The following is a 21,058-nucleotide window of genomic DNA, read 5'->3' on the forward strand; positions in this document are numbered from 1 at the left end:
AAATTTATTGAAGAAGAAAAATAGCGTGATGGTTTAAATATGGCCTATGACATGAGGTCTGATGTTGAGATCACATTATCAACAAATATTTGGATGTCTTTCTTTAATTTCGATTTTTCCCATTCCGCGTGATTTTCAAAACAACAGATTATTCACAAATATGAATTTTATAATCTTTTAGCGATAAATGACTGTTTTTTTAATCTTAGTTGTTTTTTGTGATATTGCCACTAGTAGCCCATATTTAGACCACAATTTTGAAATACATAATTTTACCATTTTTTGGAAATTGTTTTTTTTTTTTAAAAAAAAATGGAGACCTTCTATATTTCAGCATGCTTTACATTTAAGTATATATTTCATAGATATGCATTTTAAAGGTAGGTGTTTGATATATTAAATTTTTCCTCCGAAAATGACAACATAAAAAGGGGGGCCCATATTTAGACCTTTTCCTCTAATATTTTGATTCTTCCACGGATCAATTTATTCCTATAGTCATATAATCCCTTTATGTAACACCCTTGGCTTTGACGCAGTAAAGTGTGCCATTTAGTGAACTTTTATTGACACTATGCTAAAGCAAGGAATTTCGCCTACCTCCGTGGCGAGGTGGTTAGCACAGCACTCCCCTAACCCAAATAGTGGAGTCGTCTGTCGCTACGTCACTGCACTTCCGTTGGGGATCCTCTCCTGAGCGATGAGGTGTACTGCTTCGCTCTGACCACTCGATTGCCTTCGCTTCTCTGACGTTATGAGCAGCCTGGCTCCACAGTTAGCTTGGACAGGGTATATGTAAAATATACCAAATCATTCAAACTGAAGTAAGGAATGTCCAATTTGAAATAAAATCGACTTTATTTGTTGTATTCAATATACAGGGTGTCCCACTAGCTTTCGAACCCGAAAAAAACGTTATAATTTCCGAACAAACATACATAGGAAAATGAAATTCACAATACACGTACCTTGTTTAATGCTGAATACATGATAGTCACAGTAGGTGCTGCAAGTGTCTTTCCTGGACGTCCAGACATGTTTATACACGGCGTTCCATATTGTGAAAAGTCCGATGTACAGTCTCCGGTGTGATCTCGTTGTGATCTCGATGTTGTTTCGCAACTCTTGCAGTGATCGTGGTTTGTTTCTGTAGACACAACCTTTAAGGATATCTCATAAAAAGAAATCCGAAGGTGTCAAATCTGGGGATTTTGGCGGCCACAATCCTTTGGTGATGATTCTGTCATCAAAAAAGGACTCAATTTCTGCCATAGACACGTTGGAAGTATGGTATGTCGCTCCGTCTTGTTGGAAATAACCGCGACGCAGTTATTCTTCATCCGGCTGATTCACAAATGCACTGAAGATGTGCAAGTAAACTTGAGTGTTTCCTGTATCTTCAAAGAAGATGGGTCCAATGATACGCTGTCGGGAAATTGCACACCAAACTCCCACCTTCAATGGTCCTTTACGGCACCCAAATTCACGTTGAACGGTCTGATACAATCCCGATATCCAATATTTCTTTACAATGAACACGTGTTCTGGTACGGTGTACCGATCCATCCTCGCGATGCAGGGCCTCGCGCATCACACTAACCCACACGCACAACTTCCTCTGGCGCCACCTACCGTCTTTGTTTTGACGCGTGCGTTTATGTTCAACCCTGCCTCGTGTTCAGCATGACACAAGGTACGTGTATTGTGAATTTCATTTTCCTATGTATGTTTGTTCGGGAATTATCACTTTTTTTCGGGTTAGAAAGCTAGTGGGACACCCGTTATTTGCAGATAGATACAATTAGTCACTCAATTACATAGAGTGGAAGACCTGTAGCCATGCAGTCTCCATCGCAGAGAAAAGTAGCAAAGTCCTCGAAAGAGAAGAAGATTTGCAAACAGCCCAGCGACTTGGAGAAGGTACGATGTGGTCTCAAGTGCCATGTCCCGCATTAAGACCTCTGTGTGTTCGTGCAAGCAGACAACCAGACTACAGTCCAAAGGCTTTCTTCCTTCTCCATAGAGGCTGAGAACTATAGACATTATGCCTAATCGAAGGTAGCTACACTGTTCAATGATCCACATTTCGGTGCTGACGTAACGAGCGAAATCCAGTCCATGCATCGCAATCAGCAGTAGAACACCCAAGGTTGTGGATCCGATGACAACTCCATTCTGTAAACGAAATTGAGAATATCATTTACAACGAAAATACAAAGCGCGTAATATTATATGGGTGTAGGACATTTTGGTGCCAGGACTTTTTGGTGCTTACAATTTCATGCCTTTCTCATTTCTCTTTTGTGAGCCTTTCATCTCGCACCACATTTCCCCACTCCATTCTCCGCAGCAATGTTGGTTCGCAGTGTTGCAACCTGGAGGGAGCGGAATGGTCTGAGGATTTTCAACGAAATTTGTATTCGCTCTTTCCTGGGCTGTTTTCTACCTGTCGGAGTACAGAACTTCTGCTCACCTTTCGCCAACGACTCTTTTCCTTCTTTTAAAACTCGGACTCCCCGATGGGGCAGTGGTAGCGTCGTCGCCTTGTAATCAAGGGGTCCCGGGTTCGATTTCCACTGGAGGCACATAGTGGTTCCGATCCCAATATAACTGTAGTTCCAGTCCCGATTAGCCTTACTCTGCATAAAGTGGACTTAAAACCACAAATCAATCCAATCCAATTATTTTAAAACTTGAGAAACCATCCATTTAGATACTCCCGTGGCGGCGCTTGTGGACTCGACAACATTATACTTAAGTTTATAAAACTCCTTCTGATTTCGCAAATATGTTGCAACATTGTTAACAATTTATCTAGCCTGTCCTCTAAAGGGCTTTCCAGAGCAGATTGTGGATTTCGTTGGACCCGGCATGATTTGATTTTTGCATTTCAAAAATATGCAGCCAAGAGTAAAAAGCAAGAACATTTCAGTGCTTTAAAAAAGAACAAGCAAGCGTGTTATCAGATTGCCTTCTCGTAGTGATTGTTGTGCGATAAACAAAGAACCCCCACCCCACTCGGCTTTATAAAAAACCAGGCCACTGCTCGATGTAGCATTCAGAAAATGAAGTCATTCGCCCAGAAGTTTCCCTTCGTTATAAACATTAACGCGCGTGCGTAATACTACAGTTTACGATCCGCGCACCGCACGCATTTTCAAAGACCGAATTACATCAAATGAATCATTGATAAACTGATATGAGCCGGCATCGTCAATCTACACAGTAAAAATAGTTTGTCATATTTGTTTTAGCTTAATTTTGCTGAGTTGGCACCACTCGTAGTCTCAAGGCCAGACCAGTACGTAGAAGAGTGGTGGGGAGGATGACGTAATAGGAAGTGCTCCGCAGCGATCTGCGCATATCGGGACTTAACTGTCAGGCTAAAGTCCCCGCCCCTCCTCGCGGTGATTCCCGCAGCGCCCCCCCCCCCAATAACATCAATTTCGCAGACTCAGTTATTGACCTGTATCTCCATAATCAATCCTCGTAGGCAGGTAATCTTTTTTTAGTCTCAATCCTCATTAGATGGGCTACAAAAACATTTGTTTAATTTTTCGATAATGTTGGTGGTTTTACCGTAATTTAAAAAATAATCTTCAAAAAGTGAAATTTTTCTAGTACTTTTTAAACTTTTTGCCTTTTAAGTTTTGAACACATTAAATTACAAGAAAATGTTTCGAATAAAGGTTGTAGGCTATTTTATAAGCTTTAAAACGATATAAGTCTTCATGTATTTTAATGCAGCCTACACCATAAAATGTGTCTCCAAATGGAGGATAGTACCAAAAAAGTGTCTCTTCATCACAGTCCAGCGGTTAAGTCCGGAATCATTGACATTTTAATACAAGCAAGAGACTTGGTAGAATTAATTGTTGTACCACTTAAGATATGTTCAGTCAAGTAGCCAATCGCCGTCTGCGATCTGACGGCCGCCATCTTGAAAAGAGTCCGCCATATTGGATATTTTTGATTTGATATATCGCGGGAACGGTAGCACCATCAACTTCCGTTTCTTTCTGAAATGTTCAAATAGCGTAAACTTCAATAATATATTAATAAATCTATTTTTGAAAAATAAAAAGGAGTAGTTTTGTATAAAAGCACACTATTTACAGGGTGGCTCAATAAGTCACTTAGCACCCTCAGTACAACGCCACTGCGGCATGGAATTTGAAATTGGCGATGACCAATCGTTATCTGGCCAAGGGGGAACCACATTGACGCCACCCACACGGTCGGCGGCCATCTTGATGTCCGCCATCTTGAATTCAACTTCAGAATTTTAAATGGGAAGGGGGTCGTGCGACATATCAAAATGGGCTAGAATTTCACGAGAAATGCAATGGTGAAGGTTTTTTCGACGTATCTTTAACCAGTAAAAAGTTATGACTGAATTCTTGTACCAATTTGCTCATTTTCGAGGTGTTAGAAAAATGCCTTAAAATTTGTTTAGCGCTTCGGTAATGCATCGAGATCAAAGTGACGTCTATGGAGAGACGTTTGCATGCCATTGCACATTATTTTAATCGGATACATCCATGAAGAGCTGTGCATTATGAATGGTTGTCGCGAACAATTTACAGTGTGACGCTTCCATTGAATTAAAAGTCCTTCACAGTGACAAGGCTAATGTTTATGTTCATAAGGAAGTTTATAAACAGAATATTCGATGATTTTTATCTGATAACCCATTTTCGACAGATCAAAGCTGAATGGTTAGTGTTGGTAAGTTAATGGTGTGGCGTGCTATGTGGAACACGATTGGTTAGTCAATTTTCCATCAAAGGAACCTTAAATGCTTAGGGCTACTTGGATTTGTGAAATAAACAGTTTTTTCATCCTTGCTTATGGAAGAAGGTACTTTTTACAGAGTTTTTTCAATAGGGAAGAACACCAGAACACTTGTGGGAATGTTATGAACCAGTTTTTGTCCAAAGTTAGTTATCAGATGACAAGGGTCACATATTCTGTTTATAAACTTCCTTATGAACATAAACATTAGCCTTGTCACTGTGAAGGACTTTTAATTCAATGGAAGCGTCACACTGTAATTTGTTCGCGACAACCATTCATAATGCACAGCTCTTCATGGATGTATCCGATTAAAATAATGTGCAATGGCATGCGAACGTCTCTCCATAGACGTCACTTTGATCTCGATGCATTACCGAAGCGCTAAACAAATTTTAAGGCATTTTTCTAACACCTCGAAAATGAGCAAATTGGTACAAGAATTCAGTCATAACTTTTTACTGGTTAATGATACGTCGAAAAAACCTTCACCATTGCATTTCTCGTGAAATTCTAGCCCATTTTGATATGTCGCACGACCCCCTTCCCATTTAAAATTCTGAAGTTGAATTCAAGATGGCGGACATCAAGATGGCCGCCGACCGTGTGGGTGGCGTCAATGTGGTTCCCCCTTGCCCTGATAACGATTGCTCATCACCATTTCTATGTTGCGCGCTGCAGTGGCCTTGTACTGGGGGTGTTAAGCGACTTATTGAGCCACCCTGTATAATACTTTATGTGAATAACGGCAAGTTGAAAGTCCTAATAATTCTCGAACTAAACAATAGTATTTTATATCTTGTAAGGTAATGAGATGTTTGTTAGAAGACTTTAGACCAACTGAACCCTTAATATACATTTTTTATTTATAAATTTACCTTAAATAACAATTTATATACAGCCTAATTTGATTTCTGAAATTTAGCGTTATTGAAATTTATACAGTATTAAATTGTTTTATTATTGTAAGGACACATATTCATTGTAATTGATGATACGAAAATAGTAAAAATTATTTAGACAATTTTTTTTTATGAATTTTTCATAAGATCGTTTCTGATCAGGTTTCAAAATCGTATCCTTCACATTCGCATGATGGGGTGGATTCAAGATGTTTCCATTCAACGCTTTGAACGTCCAGTGTACTGTTTGCTTGTGGTGTATTTTATGACTTTTTATAGTTATCACACACAAGTACATAGTATTGTCAGCCATTGAAGTAATAAATTGTTTTATTATTGGAAAGAGAAACACACATTCATTGTAATTGATGATACAGAAATGTTATTATTCTAACATCCTCATGTTCACAAAAGTTGATTTCGGTGAAGGTACAAGTGGTTCGGACCCTATTTTAATCTGTAGGGCCAGTCCCGATTAGCCTTACTGTGCATAAAGTGGACTTTTTAAAACACCAAATCAACCAATCAATAAAAGTGGATCAAAATAGCCCATTCTAACCATGTCAATGCGAGTATACTAGACTGGGATGTTTCCCAATAACTATAAATTTCCGGAATGCCTTAAGCTTATATTCTCTCGTATAATATCTAAGATACTAAAAGTTCAAATATACAAAACAGTAATTTAGCCATTATTATTATATGGATGTGAAACTTGGCCCCTTACATTAAAAGAGGAACATAAATTAAGACTATTTGAAAATGGAATCCTTAGAAAAATGTTTGGACCTAAAAGGGATGAGGAGACAGGTGAGTGGAGAAGATTACATAATTTAGAACTCCATAATATGTATTCATGTTCAGATATTATTAGAGTGATTAAATCAAGAAGACCTAGATGGACAGACCATGTAGCACGGCCTCAATTGGGACTGGACCTACAGTTTAAAGTAGGATCGGAACCACGATGTGCTTCCACCGGGTATCGAACGATAGTTACAGAAAGGGAGAAGCTTGAAAATTAATATTCTCAGACAAAATTTGATTGGTTTACTTTATTTTACTTCGATTCTCTTTGGCCAATCACAAAGCGAAACTGTCACAAAAATTTAACCTATCAGTTGACGGTATTGCCTTATAGCTAGGAAGCGGAAGTTGATGACCTAAAAAATATAGGTATATGACCTATAGAATGTCATAAAAAAATGGGAAAATGACGTGAAAAATGCAAAAAATGACCATTAAATTTGTTAGTTTCAGGTTAAAAATTGAAATGAAAAGCAAATTAAACGAAATTCAATCTTGCTTTTAAAAAAATTAAAATATGCAATGAGGATTTCCAATTGAAACAACAGAATCATTTTAAAACAATTATATATATAGGCCTATGTTCACCTTGGTGAAAAGATTCAAGAATATTACCAAAATGAAAGAAGTGACAAAATATGACGAAACAATACACCGAATATTGCGAAAAATGACGGCAAAATGCCGAAAATCGGGGAAAATTACCTAAAACCTGAAAAATGCAAAAAAATTGCACTTTAAAATTACCTTTTTTGGGTTCTAGACGAAGTGTAATATTGTGTATTTTTAAATGGGCATCGTCTCAGAGATGTCAGAAAAAATATGACATTTCATCAACTTCCGCTCCCGACTTATAACCAACAAGTCTTGGGTTTGATTTCCGGTGTAGACTTATTTAAATATATAGTAAATGTAGTCTCGATTTATGCAGTATTTGTATTACTTTTTTTTTATTTGTTTACTATCTGGAAAAAATATGCTCGAACATTTATTGTTCATTGCTATATGATGATATCTATACTTTTTATAATACTTAATGATTCCTTTTGGTAGGGGCACGTGCCCCTCCCGTTAAATCCGCCAATGTAGCGTTTGCAGACTTAGTAACCATTAACCTTTACACCGCCGAGCGGGTTTTCGAAAGTACCCTTTCTCTGGCCGCCGCCTTTCGGCGCGATTTTTTAATTTTACACTTATTTCAGAAAAAAAAGGTTATGTCTCGGACACTATTTGAGCAATCTACTTCGGGTAACTTTTGTTTTTCAGCTAGAACATCAGGGCATGCAACCGTGTAGGAATCAAAACGACAAAGTCAAAAAGAATGGTTGGGTGGGCCGCGGCCCCCCAACTTTCTATGAAAAATAACATAAAAATGGGGAGTTTTTTTCACATATTCTATAATGTAATGCACCCAGGAACATGAAATGACTTTCATTCGGTTAATAAAGGACCATTCTTTGAAAATAAGGCTAAAGTTTGCCTCCCCTTTCAAAAATAGCGGCGGAAGAGGGGGCAAACTCCCCATTTTTATGTTTTTTTCATAGAAAGTTGGAGGCCGCGGCCCACCCAACCCCTCTTATTGGCTGTTTCGTTTTTATTCCGGCACATTTCCATGCCCTCTTGTTCTAGCTGCAAAACAAAAGTTACTCGAACTAGATTGGTCTAATAGTCTACGAGTTATATTTTTTTTTGTCAAATAAGTGTACAAATCTAAAATTCGCGCCAGCTTCAATACGTAACTTTGGAGTCGGGGGAGGGGGTCCTGGGTGGGGTGAATTTTCTTCCACATGACATTTAAAAGTTTTATCTGAACATCTGTCAGCGTTTACAACCTCACATACAAGTAATAAGGTGCTAAAAGCACATGAACTTTATAATCAGCAGGATGGGTCACCAGTGACCCATCGGCCGACTACGCCTATATTTTCTATGGGTCACATATGACCCACTGGCCGAGTAAAGGTTAAACACTTACTAGGCTATTAAAAATGGAGCCTATCAACCAGCCAATGCTCTCCGAGATGAGGCCTAGCAGAAGACAAATGAAGGTGTACTGCAAGCAACGCTGAACTTCCATTGGCTGCCCTGTCATGGTGTACGTAACGACCCCGAAGATAATTGACATCACTATCTGAAAAATAAATTCATTTGCTAAGTTATAATTAGTGACTAAGGTTCCTCCTAAGAAACCTATTCATGTTAACTCGATAAGCTAGTTCATTAATTTTATATTTGTCTTAAAATTAAATTGTTGCTACTGTTTATTATCTTTACATATAAGTAAAAAACTAATTATGTACAATTATCCAGAGAGTAAAGGAAGAAAATTAACTTATAAATTAATCTATATTCATTGTTAGTGAATAAGCAAACACATACAGTAACCTATATATGGTTTGATAATTATAACACCATTAAGCCTTGTTTCCATGATATGAAAAACTCAATATGCTGACCAAGGCAGTATTTTATTTCATTATAAAACATAAACTAAACGTAACGTTTCAATCTTGTAGCAAGGTCTTCTTCAGACTCTGCACCAAGTACAAATGTAACAAGGTACAAAAACAGGACGATATATATACACAAACATTACTCCCCTCCAGACTATTAGAAAGTTGTTCTGGAACATTCTAGCAGGTGGCTTTCTATTGTCGACTATACTTTCACCTAAAAGGCTAAACATATGGGAATGGGGGACTGAAGATAAACAAAGAATGGAAGAAGGTGTTAGAAAGAGTGCAAAGGACAAGAGAGAAAGGAGAGAAGAAGGGAGAAGAATGAAGGAAAAAGAGCGTGAGATAAAGAGTCCAACCACATTCTAGATGGAAGAAAATATGTTTAGCCTCTTAGGTGAAAGTACAGTTGACAAGGGAAAGCCACCTGCTAGAAAGTTCCAGAACAACTTTCTAATAGTCTGGAGGGGAGTAATGTTTGTGTATATATATCGTCCTGTTTTTGTACCTTGTTACATTTGTACTTGGTGCAGAGTCTGAAGAAGACCTTGCTAGAAGGTTGAAACGTTACGTTTAGTTTATGTTTTATAATTAAATAAAATACCGCCTTGGTCAGCATATTGAGTTTTTCAAGTTTGATAATGTTTCATTGAAAAAATAAGTTTAAGAGATACATGTTAAACTCATAATTACACAATTATTTGCAAATTAATCTACCATTTTCTGAAGTGGCTTTCTCACACGTTGTTCCCTTTGCCACACGTCGTAATGCGGAATTCTATGTGGGGTGGCTGTCAAAATTGTTTAAAGCCCACTTCATCCTCAGATAAGCTGAATCCTAACCATCAAGGTGGCTCTATCTAACTAACCAACTCTCTAGCCTTCTTAAACTCGAAGGTTTATGGCTGCAGCAAGACAAGCCTTCCATCTGTCCCTATCCGGGCAAGACCAATCCAATCTTTTCCATCCTTACCGATTTACATTAAGTCCATCTCTACGTTATCCCTCCATCTTCGTCTTGGCCTTCCTACAGGTCTCTTACCATCAGGTTTCCCAACAAGAATCCTGTAAACTCTTCTTTCCTCTTCCGTTCGTGCCACATGGCCTGCCCACCTAAGTCTTGCCTCTATCGTTCGTGCTTTTTACATTTCCCATTGCTATATTTGAGTAATATGCCACAATTTGGATAAAATGAATGGAACAAAACTAGTAGAGAGAGTACCAGTAGCTGAAATATCGATATTCCATTTAGCTATACCCTGTCCCAGCTAACTCTAGAGCATGGCCGCGCATATCGGCAGTGGTGGAGGAGGAATATCGAGTGGTGAAAGCGCAGTGTTGCCAGCCATACGGTCCAGGAATTCACGGCTTGTCAAAATTTTCCCTGAAAAAATCTTAAACCAAACGTACGGATCTGGAGACAAAAATATGGTCCATTTGCCATGTGTTGGGTATTATACTTTTCAAAAGTTTGCAACACTGAGGAGGAAATCGGGAAACTCCCGTTTCTCTCACTGTTCATTCGTGGAGCCGTCTCGCGTCACTACTTGCGCAGAGACTTGTTCTCGTTTGCCTGGTCTACAGTTAGCTGGTATGGGGTTTAAGTGCGAAGATGGAAAATTATAGCGTGGATAATCTTAAGATTGATTTAAATTAATTTTTAGCTTCAAACAGAAGAGCTGTTTACTTACATGCACTGGAATCTTCATAACAGTAAACGCCATATAATATGCTTTTAGGCCGTACCAGCGGTTGAAGTACTCTCTCTTCAGTAGTTTCATCTCAAATGGATCTGTAAGACAAGACAAATAATAATAAAGTTTCGCCCAGAGCCTTAACCTTTAAGCAGCCGAGCCGGTTTTCGAAAGTAACCAATCTCTGGCCGCCCCCTTTGCGCGCGATTTTTAAATTTTTACACTTATTTCAGAAAAACGTTATAACTCTGAGACTATTCGAGCAATCTACTTCGGATAACTTTTGTTTGAAAGCAAAAACGTCGGAGCACGCGACCGTGTACAATTCAGAAAGCCCAAGTGAGAAAAACGGGGTTGGGAGGGGCCAAGTCCCCAAATTTCAATGAGAAAAAAATAAAATCTGGCGTTCACCCGTCTTCTACCGTTATTTTGGAAAAAGGACGCACACTTTTGCATTGTTTTCAAAGAGTAGATCTTTTGCAACAAAGTTAAACTTGTTTCAAGTCCCTAGTTTTCATACAGGCTGAAATATGACGCAATATGTACAATCCTGCATTTTGGCTAAAAATAGCTAATTTGCATATTACAGAAAGGGGGAGGGGGTGGGTTTCCTTCCACATGGCATTTCAAAGTCTTATCTCAACATCTGTCAGCGTTTACAACCTCACATACAAGTATGAAGATCTTAAAAGCACGTGAATGTTGTAATCGGCACCATGGGTCATATATGACCCATTGGCTGTTTTCGCCTATACTTTTTATGGGTCATATATGACCCATTGGCTGCTTAAAGGTTAAAAGAACAATATCTAATGAAGATGAAAATACTTCCTTGTAGCTGATCAGTGGTGATTCATTCATTCTTAGTGTTGGTTTTTTAACCACTGTGTTGTTCTTAAATTACCAACGTTTCGGCGGCTGATTCTGCCTCCGTCTTCAGGGTAGTGTGTAATCTACCATCTAATGATGTGTTTGGCGATGGTGTATATATAGAGAGTGAGAATATAATGGTTGCCTTGGAGGGTTACTCTCGGTGGCCAAGGCTCCACGTCGTCTGCCGGTCACAAGGACCTCTTGTACAGTGTCTCTCAAAAGTTTTAGGACAATGACATTTTAAACTAGGCAACCCAAATTACATAAGGTGCTGGTGGGTTGCGTGTAGAGGTAGGCTCAATTTCACAATAGATATTTATGAAATACGCGAAAAGACTAAAACCAAGTATTATTGTATAAAACTCTAAAAATATCAGTATTACATTTGTCGCAAATAAGAAATACTTTCTGAAAGAAAGAAAATCGATTTTCTAGTATTTCATCGCTGATGAGTCTACATAAAGGAAAAGAGGAGAGAGGAAACGAAAGGGGACAACAAATGAGAGGAGAAAAGAGAGAGCGAAAGGGGACGAGGAAAAGAGGGAAGAAAAGATAGGACACATGTGGATAGGAGAAGTAATGAGAAAGGGAAAAGATGGGAGGAGAGATGAGGAAAATGGAGCAAAGAGGTTTTAGAGGAGGGAAAGAGATGAGAGAAGAGGAGCAGACGAGAAGAGAGGAGTTGAGGGTAGAGTAAAAGAGAACATGAGAAAAACGAAAAGAAGAGGAGAAGAGTGCAGTGGAGTCGGAAATGTAAGACAGAAGAGGAGATAAGAGGAGTGGATAAGAATGGGATGGAGACAAGAGGCGAGAACAGGAGGGAAGGCGATATGACATATAAGCAGAGGAGAAGGGGAAGTATTATACAGTAATACTTGGTTTAATTCCTTTCGCGTATTTCATAATATAATTGTGCATATGGCAACCCTGAAATTGAGCCTAACTCTACACGCAACCCACCAGCGCCTTACGTAATTTGGGTTGCCTAGTTTAAAATGTCGTTGTCCTAAACCTTTTGAGAGACACTGTACATGAAGTTGCCAAGGAGAATTACTCCACTTCGTCTGGTGGTCACGTCAAGAATTGTTTTTTTTTCTATGTAGGCTGCCAGGGAGAATTATATTGCGTTGGCCCAGGCTCCACTTTGTCAAAGGATTGATACCGCTGGAAATTAGCCCCAAAAATGCAATACTCCTTCAGTGCCGCTTACGTGCAACTGCCAGACCCTGAATGGTTGTGGGCATACAGTTCTCCCAGTGCGTGTGGTAACGAAAATAGTTTAAATCTTTTTCCTATGCAAATATATTCACTGAAATAGCGAAAATTGTATCATTCGCTCAAGAAAGAACCAAAGTAAGTTCACAAGGATGGTGTATAACAGAAGTTGATGACGTCATCTTAAAAGTCACACACTCCCAATGAAAAACATTATTATCGTTGGCCTCTTCAGCGAATGGTAAAGGTGTTTTTTCACTTATATGTAGAACTATAAAATCTAAATCACAAATAAATAACAATTACTGTATTCACTTTTTTAGGCCGGAAAGAAGTTCAGCTAACTGTCGGGAAGAGACAATATGGGTAGATTTGAACCTTATTAAATTTTAACGTACATTCTTGAGTATTCCGTGTATCTTAATCTTGCACCAAAGACAGTCTAGTAACAATTTTTTTAAGTAGCAGTAATACCCACACATTTAAAAGACATCATGGCATATAATCTGCAACCATTACACGGTGAAATACGGTAATTAATGGGGATGGGATTTTAAGGTGAATAATTACGGTCGGGAAAGGGAAAAAAAGGTTCTGAAAATGTTTTCCAGAAGGTGCTCTCTTTTTCTGCGCCTTCTGTATATAACGCGCGCGGACCGCAGAGAGAACTGTGATTATGCGCGCGGACCGCAGAGAGAACTGTGGTTCTGCCGAATAGGTTTTGTTGAAATTTGTGTTTTCCCTCGCGGGTTTTGCTACATTATCTTGGGAACTATTGGGGCTGCAATGATTATATTATATTATTTTATATCTCTCATTCTGCTCTATAAAATAAGACTATACGATTTTATGTATCTGCTCATAAAAATCATTTCTTTTTCTGTCCAATTTTTTAACAAAACATGACTCGCCTTGCAATCAAGGGCTCCCTGGTTCCATACCCGGATGTCACTTTAAACTGTATATCCAGTCACGATTAGCCTTACTGTGCATAAAGTGGACTTAAAACACCAAATCAATCAACGAACCAACAAAACATGAAAGAAAAGGAAGGGAAAGGGTGATGGAGCGTCAAAAAATAGAATAAAAAGGTGATAAATCTCAGCAAAAGCTGCGAAAAGGTGCAACAAAGTGAGTTCATTTTACTTGATTTCATGTCCTAAAATATCTCAAACGACCGGAATGAAAACGGCTATATTTTTGAAAAGGTTCTACACCTTAAAATCCGTTCCTTAGGAATTGAACACAAGCAAATACAGGGTAATAACAATAAATATTGTGTGAAACCAACACAGAAGATTTAGGAATATACTTACACTGCATAGAGAGAATTGTAAGGTGGTTGAACGCAAGAATGACGACGGCTGCAACTATGAACTTAATTATAGTCATAATGTGTGCTGCATCGTTCCCAATTCTGAAGAAAATTACTCCTACACTTAATCCACAGAAGGTGGAGTATCCCAGTTGAATCGCTGTTGGAGTCTGGAAAGCAAGAGACAAAGCAATGACATTGGTGTTTTGTACATAAAAAGAAGTTTGGTGTGTAAATAACTATAGAGCGTCTTAACCTTAAAAGTCAGTATGGGTTAAATGGAGCGCGGCGTTGCCAGATCAACAAACGGAGAGGCATCGAGTCGCTGTTAATCGCTAATGATTGTGACAAATTTACTTCCTTAATCTCGTATAGGAAATCTTCAAAATCTATGTATTTGATGCATTTTGAAAAAAACAAAAACTAGTTACCTCAAGATTTGCATGTAAATGTTTATATTTCGACGTAGCTATTTACTATTTTACATTTGCATTATACATATGTGTAATACACACAACTATTGTTACTTCTTTCTTTGAATGTTGTATGATATACATAAACAGAATTAAATAAATACAAAACCAAACATTAAGACATATTTTTTTCCGGAAAATAAAGCACACTGCACTTCCTACGAACCGGGGCACCTGCCTGCAACTGAATTGTAACCTCGGTGGCGCGCAATGAATTTGATACGCGAGACAGCCCGCATAAACAACTACGACTGCGGAATAAATAACGGTGCTGTGTAGTAACAATGCATTCTAAAAATAACAAACAATTGTCAACACTTTTCTTGCTTGGTCTGCACGTGTATCGCGACAAATCAAAAATTTTCTTGCTAACCAACTTTTTCGTGTTACGGTCTGATGATTTATACAAAATATCCAATATATATAAATATAACTCTCCTCGTAAGCAAATTAATTCACTCTGGCGAAGAATATCATATCTACAAACACCATAGATCCCATAGAAAAAAAGCTGGCGAAGTTGTTCAAGCGGTTTGATATTTATGGCTTTTGAAGTATTTACTAGAAAAATAATAAGCGCTTTGCAAAATTGCATAATTATGAAAAATTCAGATTACATGAATTTATGACAGATTATACAGAGTGTCCGAAAAGTCACGCAACCCGGTGTTTACGACCGTATAACGGAATAGCGAAACGGAATGAGAAGAAACGCTTTCTGCCAAGAGAATGCCCTGTATATTGGGAAAATTTAGAGAGACAAACATATGTAAGAACATGCATATTTTAATAACAAATAAGCAAAGTGTTGCCAAAGGCGGAAAAAAAAATTTGCAAATCGTGTATATTGATGCACGGAACTCACTGAGGTAAATTATTGCAACATTTCACAATACCAACGAACAATTTGGATGGCCATCTAATGAATTTGACAGAAAAAGAACTTTGACGAAGTTTCAAAAACATTGCACAAGGGAATAAATGGGCTGTTCCAAAAATCGATGTTTTCACAATATTACGAGGGATACTGGCAACACTGTTGGTGTCACGTGTCACTAACAGACGTGTTTCACCTCAGGCTATCACACTAAGGCACTTTTAACGACAAAGGTGAAAGTTGGTTATTCTCGAACATATGCAATAAATTACATACACCTTGCAACCCTGAAATGTGGGTATCACTACAAATTAAAGCAAATGTTCGAAGTGTCCACCATTTTCTTGGATACATAAGTTGGTTCGCTTGATCATGTTCTCAGATAACCTTCCTGAGGGTTGCAACACCGATATTATTAATTCCCTGTGTAATGTTTCGTTTCAGCTCCTCCGATGTTCTGGGTCCCGTTTGGTATACTTTCCCCTTTAATTAACCCAACAGAAAAAAATCTCCAGATGTTAAATCGGGCGAGCGACTGGGCCATAAATCCTTGGATATTAGACAATCACCAAAAAATTCTCTCAGCATACGAAGAGATTCATTAGATGTATGGCAAGTTGCTCCATCTTGTTGTAGCCAAACATCACGTTCGTCTTCTTCCAGGAGAGCAACGAATTGCATTACGAGATCCCCGTACACAGCGGTATCCACTGTTGTCTCTAAAAATAAAGGTCCCACAATACGACGTCGCGATATTCCACACCATACCCCGATTTTCGGAGAGCGCAAGGGTAGTTCATGCAACTGATGTGGGTTTTCTGTCTCCCAATGCCTGGAATTTTGGCTGTTGACATACCCATCCAATTGAAACCACATTTCAGGGTTGCAAGGTGTATGTAATTTATTGCATATGTTCGAGAACAACCAACTTTCTCCTTTGTCGTTAAAAGTGCCTTAGTGTGATAGCCTGAGGTGAAACACGTCTGTTAGTGACACGTGACACCAACAGTGTTGTCAGTGTCCCTCGTAATATTGTGAAAACATCGATTTTTGGAACAGCCCATTTATTCCCTTGTGCAATGTTTTTGAAACTTCGTCAAAGTTCTTTTTCTGTCAAATTCATTAGATGGCCATCCAAATTGTTCGTTGGTATTGTGAAATGTTGCAATAATTTACCTCAGTGAGTTCCGTGCATCAATATACACGATTTGCAAATATTTTTTTTCCGCCTTTGGCAACACTTTGCTTATTTGTTATTAAAATATGCATGTTCTTACATATGTTTGTCTCTCTAAATTTTCCCAATATACAGGGCATTCTCTTGGCAGAAAGCGTTTCATCTCATTCCGTTTCGCTATTCCGTTATACGGTCGTAAACACCGGGTTGTGTGACTTTTCGGACACTCTGTATAATGCCGTCATTAAATAGAACATAAAAAACTCTACAGGATAATGGTTTCACTGTTTGAAATTTATGACTTTTACATTTTGTAAATTTTGTAACATCTGGCAACGCAGTGGTGGTAGAGAAGGACAGAGCTATTGGCAAAACTCATGTAGGCTATTAGAGAGAGAGGGAAGTACTCCATTTAATTCCATACTGACTTTTAACGTTGAGACACTCTTTAGTGTGTTACATTGATGCATACATACATGACGAATAATGTTGCAAAGCACACTTGGTCTCTATACATTTTGTGTCTCAGGTAAGGGCCGGATTTACCTCTTTGCCGCCCCTAGGCCAAACAAGCTCTGCCGCCCCCTCATACCGTTTATCAAGAATGAAAAAATCATTATTTTCTGTATTACTATCTTTAGTATTAATTAAATGATAGCTACATACAAAAAATGAAAGAAAGCGAAATGACGTGAATTATATAAATTACATTTTTCAGTAACACGCTAACACTGCCACTAGTTTCAAGTTTACCAGAGTTCGTCATTGCAACTGAAGAATCATTAGGTGATCCGCCACTGATGACTGATGCCGATGCCTGAGATTCATTGGATGCATGAGGAACATCTGTAGAATTGACAGAACACACACTGGGCTCATCAATGGCACTTTCCTCAATTTTTTCCTGACTACATTTCTGTATAAAAAAGAACTGATTTTCGGAATCTTCTTCACAAATGCTTCCTGCTTTTCATCTTTCTCAGCTTTTCTCTTCTTGTATTGTGACCCACTGAGTGTTACTCTTTGATCACTCATAATGAGCGTAATGACGTTTTAAACTTACCCCAACAAACGCACGTCGGACACTGACACACGCGAGACGAGACACACCACCTACTTCTTGAATAATATTCTCGCGCAACTAACAGTAGATTAGTACAATGCGAAACCCCTTCAATAATGCTTCCGACGACAGTTTACTTCTTGTTACGTACCCAATAGGAACAAGTAATGTGAATAGTTTGCCAAAGACGAATAGAGATGGCAGCACCAGGCGTGCAAGGTTAAGAATTGGCATAATATATGTGAATAGTTTTATAAATAAGAACAAAGCAAATTGGAAAGATGAAAAACAATAGAATATATTATAAGAAGACAAAGAATAAATATGAAAGAAGTAAATTAATATATATATTTTATAAATCAAATCAGTGATCACATGTAAGTTAATATGAAAATTAAGGAAGTCAAAGCACTGATACAAGTTTGTGTCTTTGAACAGATATTGCATCTGTATGATTGATTTACCATTCCTATAGGGGAAATTTTGTTTACATCAGTGGCGAGCGCGTTCTGATCGACGCCCCACAGCACTTTTTGGTTGCGCGGTTTAACCGTAGCACCTACTTGGATGCGCGTGTCAATCGTTTGCACCAAGTATACACTCTGTTGTACCTAGTTAGTGGTGGCGCGTTCCAATTGCAGCCCAAAGGGAGGATATTAGTATTATTCCCAAAGCTTAAAGGAAAAAGTTGGAAAAGGATAAAGGAATTCGTTAAATAGTCAAAACCTAAATAAATTGAAATCCAGAGGGAAGTTCACAAAGAAGACAAGAAGGAAGTCCAGATCCAGAACGTCCATTAAGAGGGAAGTCCAGATCCTCCATATTGAGAAAGAAGTCCAGATCCAGACCGTCCATTGAGAAGGAAGTCCCGATCCAGATCTGCCCATTACGAAGGAAGTACAAATAGAAGAATATCCAAATAGAGAAAATAAATAATAAAAAGAATATTGAGATGAAAATTGACTGTAAACGAGAAAATTATAGAAGAATGTAGCTTATCATGTAAATATTCTTACTCCATGTATCCTGTGTTTAAATAATATATTCGTTTAAACGTCTCCATTGGAAGGCATCCTGTCTGGTTTCGTTGTCTACAAAGAACCCTACCCTGTAGATAAGCTAGCTGAGTTTTAAGATTATGGTTTATGTACCTTTGCACCAAATGAAGGTAGCATTCTCAACAATTCAACGCGAATCACGGGCTTTTGATATGCGGCCAATGCCAGCAGTAACAAGGAACGGCGTTCCTGAAACGCAGCCAAGCCGGTGTTGTCTTTCGAAAGCAAGCGGCGGGCTCCATGTTCTTGCCGCAATCGCCGACCCGGCTCAGCACAATACTGTACATTCGAAACAACAACGTCGGTAATTAAAACAACAAATTAGTAAACTAGTTCCGGGCCTATGCTAGCCTCTCTCTTAAGAAATATTCTTCGTTAACTTATATTTACAATACAACTACATTAAGTCATTCCATTCGTGTGTCCGGAGGAAAAAGATACAATCAGAGAATTAGGTATTCCATATAAATTTAAAACAAACAATCGTGCCGCCCCTACAAAAGTGCCGCTCTAGACCCAGGCCTATGAGGCCTATTGGGAAATCCGGGCATAATTCTCTGTCAGTATTCACACTACTACAGTCAATAATTTCACGGCTTTGTCCCCGATAGGACAGTAAGCTTGCTTTAGGTTTGAAACGAGACTTTCATGTAAAGCGAACAAACTTTTTGGAAACTTATTGTTTGTCAAGCCAGTGGCGCAACCACAGAGGGGTAGGGGGCATTGCCCCCCACCCCAACCTTCGACGGAAGTCCATTCTAGGGGGCAAACATTGACGGCCAAGGGCACCTGCAGAGGGCAGAGAGGAGCAATTACCCCCCCCCCTTAATTTCAAATTATATGCAAATAAAAATACATTTCGTAAAATGTTCTTGCTGGCTTCGCTCGCAATGCCTCCTTTCCACCGTCTCGTCAAGTTCAGAGCCGTAGCTAAGGGGAGTCGGCCATGGGTGCCGAGCGATCTAAATGAAAAAAAAAAAATGTTGTAAAGGAGAGAATGCCATGGCATCCAGTGAAATTAAATTTATTTGCTCCCTATTAAATCAATATTGTTTTCAATTGAAAAGATTGGATCTAAAAATATTATTGCTCCCTTTGCTCGCAATGTAGTTGTTTTCTGAAATGTAATGTATTTAAATAATGTGTTGTACATATGTATTGAATAAACTTTGAATACGTACACAACTTAGTGTTAGCATGTTGCATATGTATTTTATCATTTTGTGTCTCTCTATATTGCATGTGTGTAAAACGTATGTTGTACATGAAAGTTATACATGTTATATGTACAAAAAGAATCACGGAATGCAATTATCACTAATTTTCTTCCATTCAAAAATACAGTTTGTTTGCTTGTTTTCCATTATTAGCTAATGTGAAATTGATGGTGTTGAAGAAATATTTCAAATCTTTCATACTACCACTAGTTATAATAATAATAATAATGTCATTATTGTTGTTATTATTGGTACGTTTATCCTGGTACTTGCCCCCCCCCCCCCCAGACAAAAATTCGTGGTTGCGCCTCTGTGTCAAGCTGTAAGTTTCGCATCAGGCTTGAATCAAGCGAACCAGTTAACTCGTATCGAAATTGCAGCAAGGTTGACATGACAAGCTCCAACTGGCTTTGACAAACTACAAACAAACTTGCTACAAGCTATCGTGCTTTCGCTCCCTTCAAGGTATGTTATTAGTATTTTGGTTTGGAAGGTTTTTTGGAGGATTGAAGCTCTAAAAAGTAAAAAAAGAAACTCTATGTATTCATTTTTGTAAATTATTGGCAACACACTTTCGATCCGATCCGTAATCCTGCCGGTTTTGCATTTTTGAAAGTTTCGGCAAAAGTATTTGTCTTCTTATTTTGGTTTTGTGGCCTTTTTTAACCTTTAGACCGTCGAGCGGGTTCTCGAAAGTAACCTCTCGCTGGCCGCCTTCTTTGCGCGCGATTTTTAAATTTTACACTTATTTCAGAAAACGGTATATCTCCGAGACTATTTGAGCAATCTACTTCGGGTAACTTTGGTTTTGCAGCTAGAACATCAGTGCATGCAACGGTGCAGAGAGCAAAATGCCAAAGCCAATAAGAGGGGTTAAGTGGGCCGCGGCCCCCAACTTTCAATGAAAAAAAGTCATAAGAATGGGGAGTTTTTTCACATAGTCTACAATGTAGTGCACCCAGGAACATGAAATGACTTTCATTCGGTTCAGAAAGGACCATTCTTTGAAAATTAGGCTAAAGTTTGCGTCCCCTCCCAAAAATAGCGGGGGAAGAGGGTGCAAACACCCCATTTTTATGATTTTTTTCATTGAAAGTTTGGGGCCGCGGCCCACCCAACCCCTATTATTGCCTTTGG

The 21,058-nt window shown here is 38.6% G+C and overlaps 1 protein-coding gene across 1 annotated transcript in view; it reads right to left on the bottom strand.

Annotated features, from left to right (window-relative positions):
- Nucleotides 1-858: 858 nt before the first annotated feature.
- The window catches only part of LOC145981763 (ATP-binding cassette sub-family G member 1-like), a 68,649-nt gene continuing 48,449 nt past the window's right edge, over nucleotides 859-21,058 (bottom strand). Inside the window, exons 8-11 of the mRNA XM_083115177.1 lie at nucleotides 14,058-14,226; nucleotides 10,651-10,751; nucleotides 8,479-8,634; nucleotides 859-2,175 (exon numbers count right to left, since the gene is read on the bottom strand). Of these exons, the coding sequence (XP_082971303.1) occupies nucleotides 1,810-2,175; nucleotides 8,479-8,634; nucleotides 10,651-10,751; nucleotides 14,058-14,226 (792 nt within the window). The 3' untranslated portion in view covers nucleotides 859-1,809. The remainder of the gene's footprint in view (nucleotides 2,176-8,478; nucleotides 8,635-10,650; nucleotides 10,752-14,057; nucleotides 14,227-21,058) is intronic.

This window comes from Lepisma saccharinum, chromosome 30 (assembly GCF_977018435.1).
Source record: "Lepisma saccharinum chromosome 30, izLepSacc3.1, whole genome shotgun sequence".
NCBI lineage: Eukaryota > Metazoa > Arthropoda > Insecta > Zygentoma > Lepismatidae > Lepisma > Lepisma saccharinum.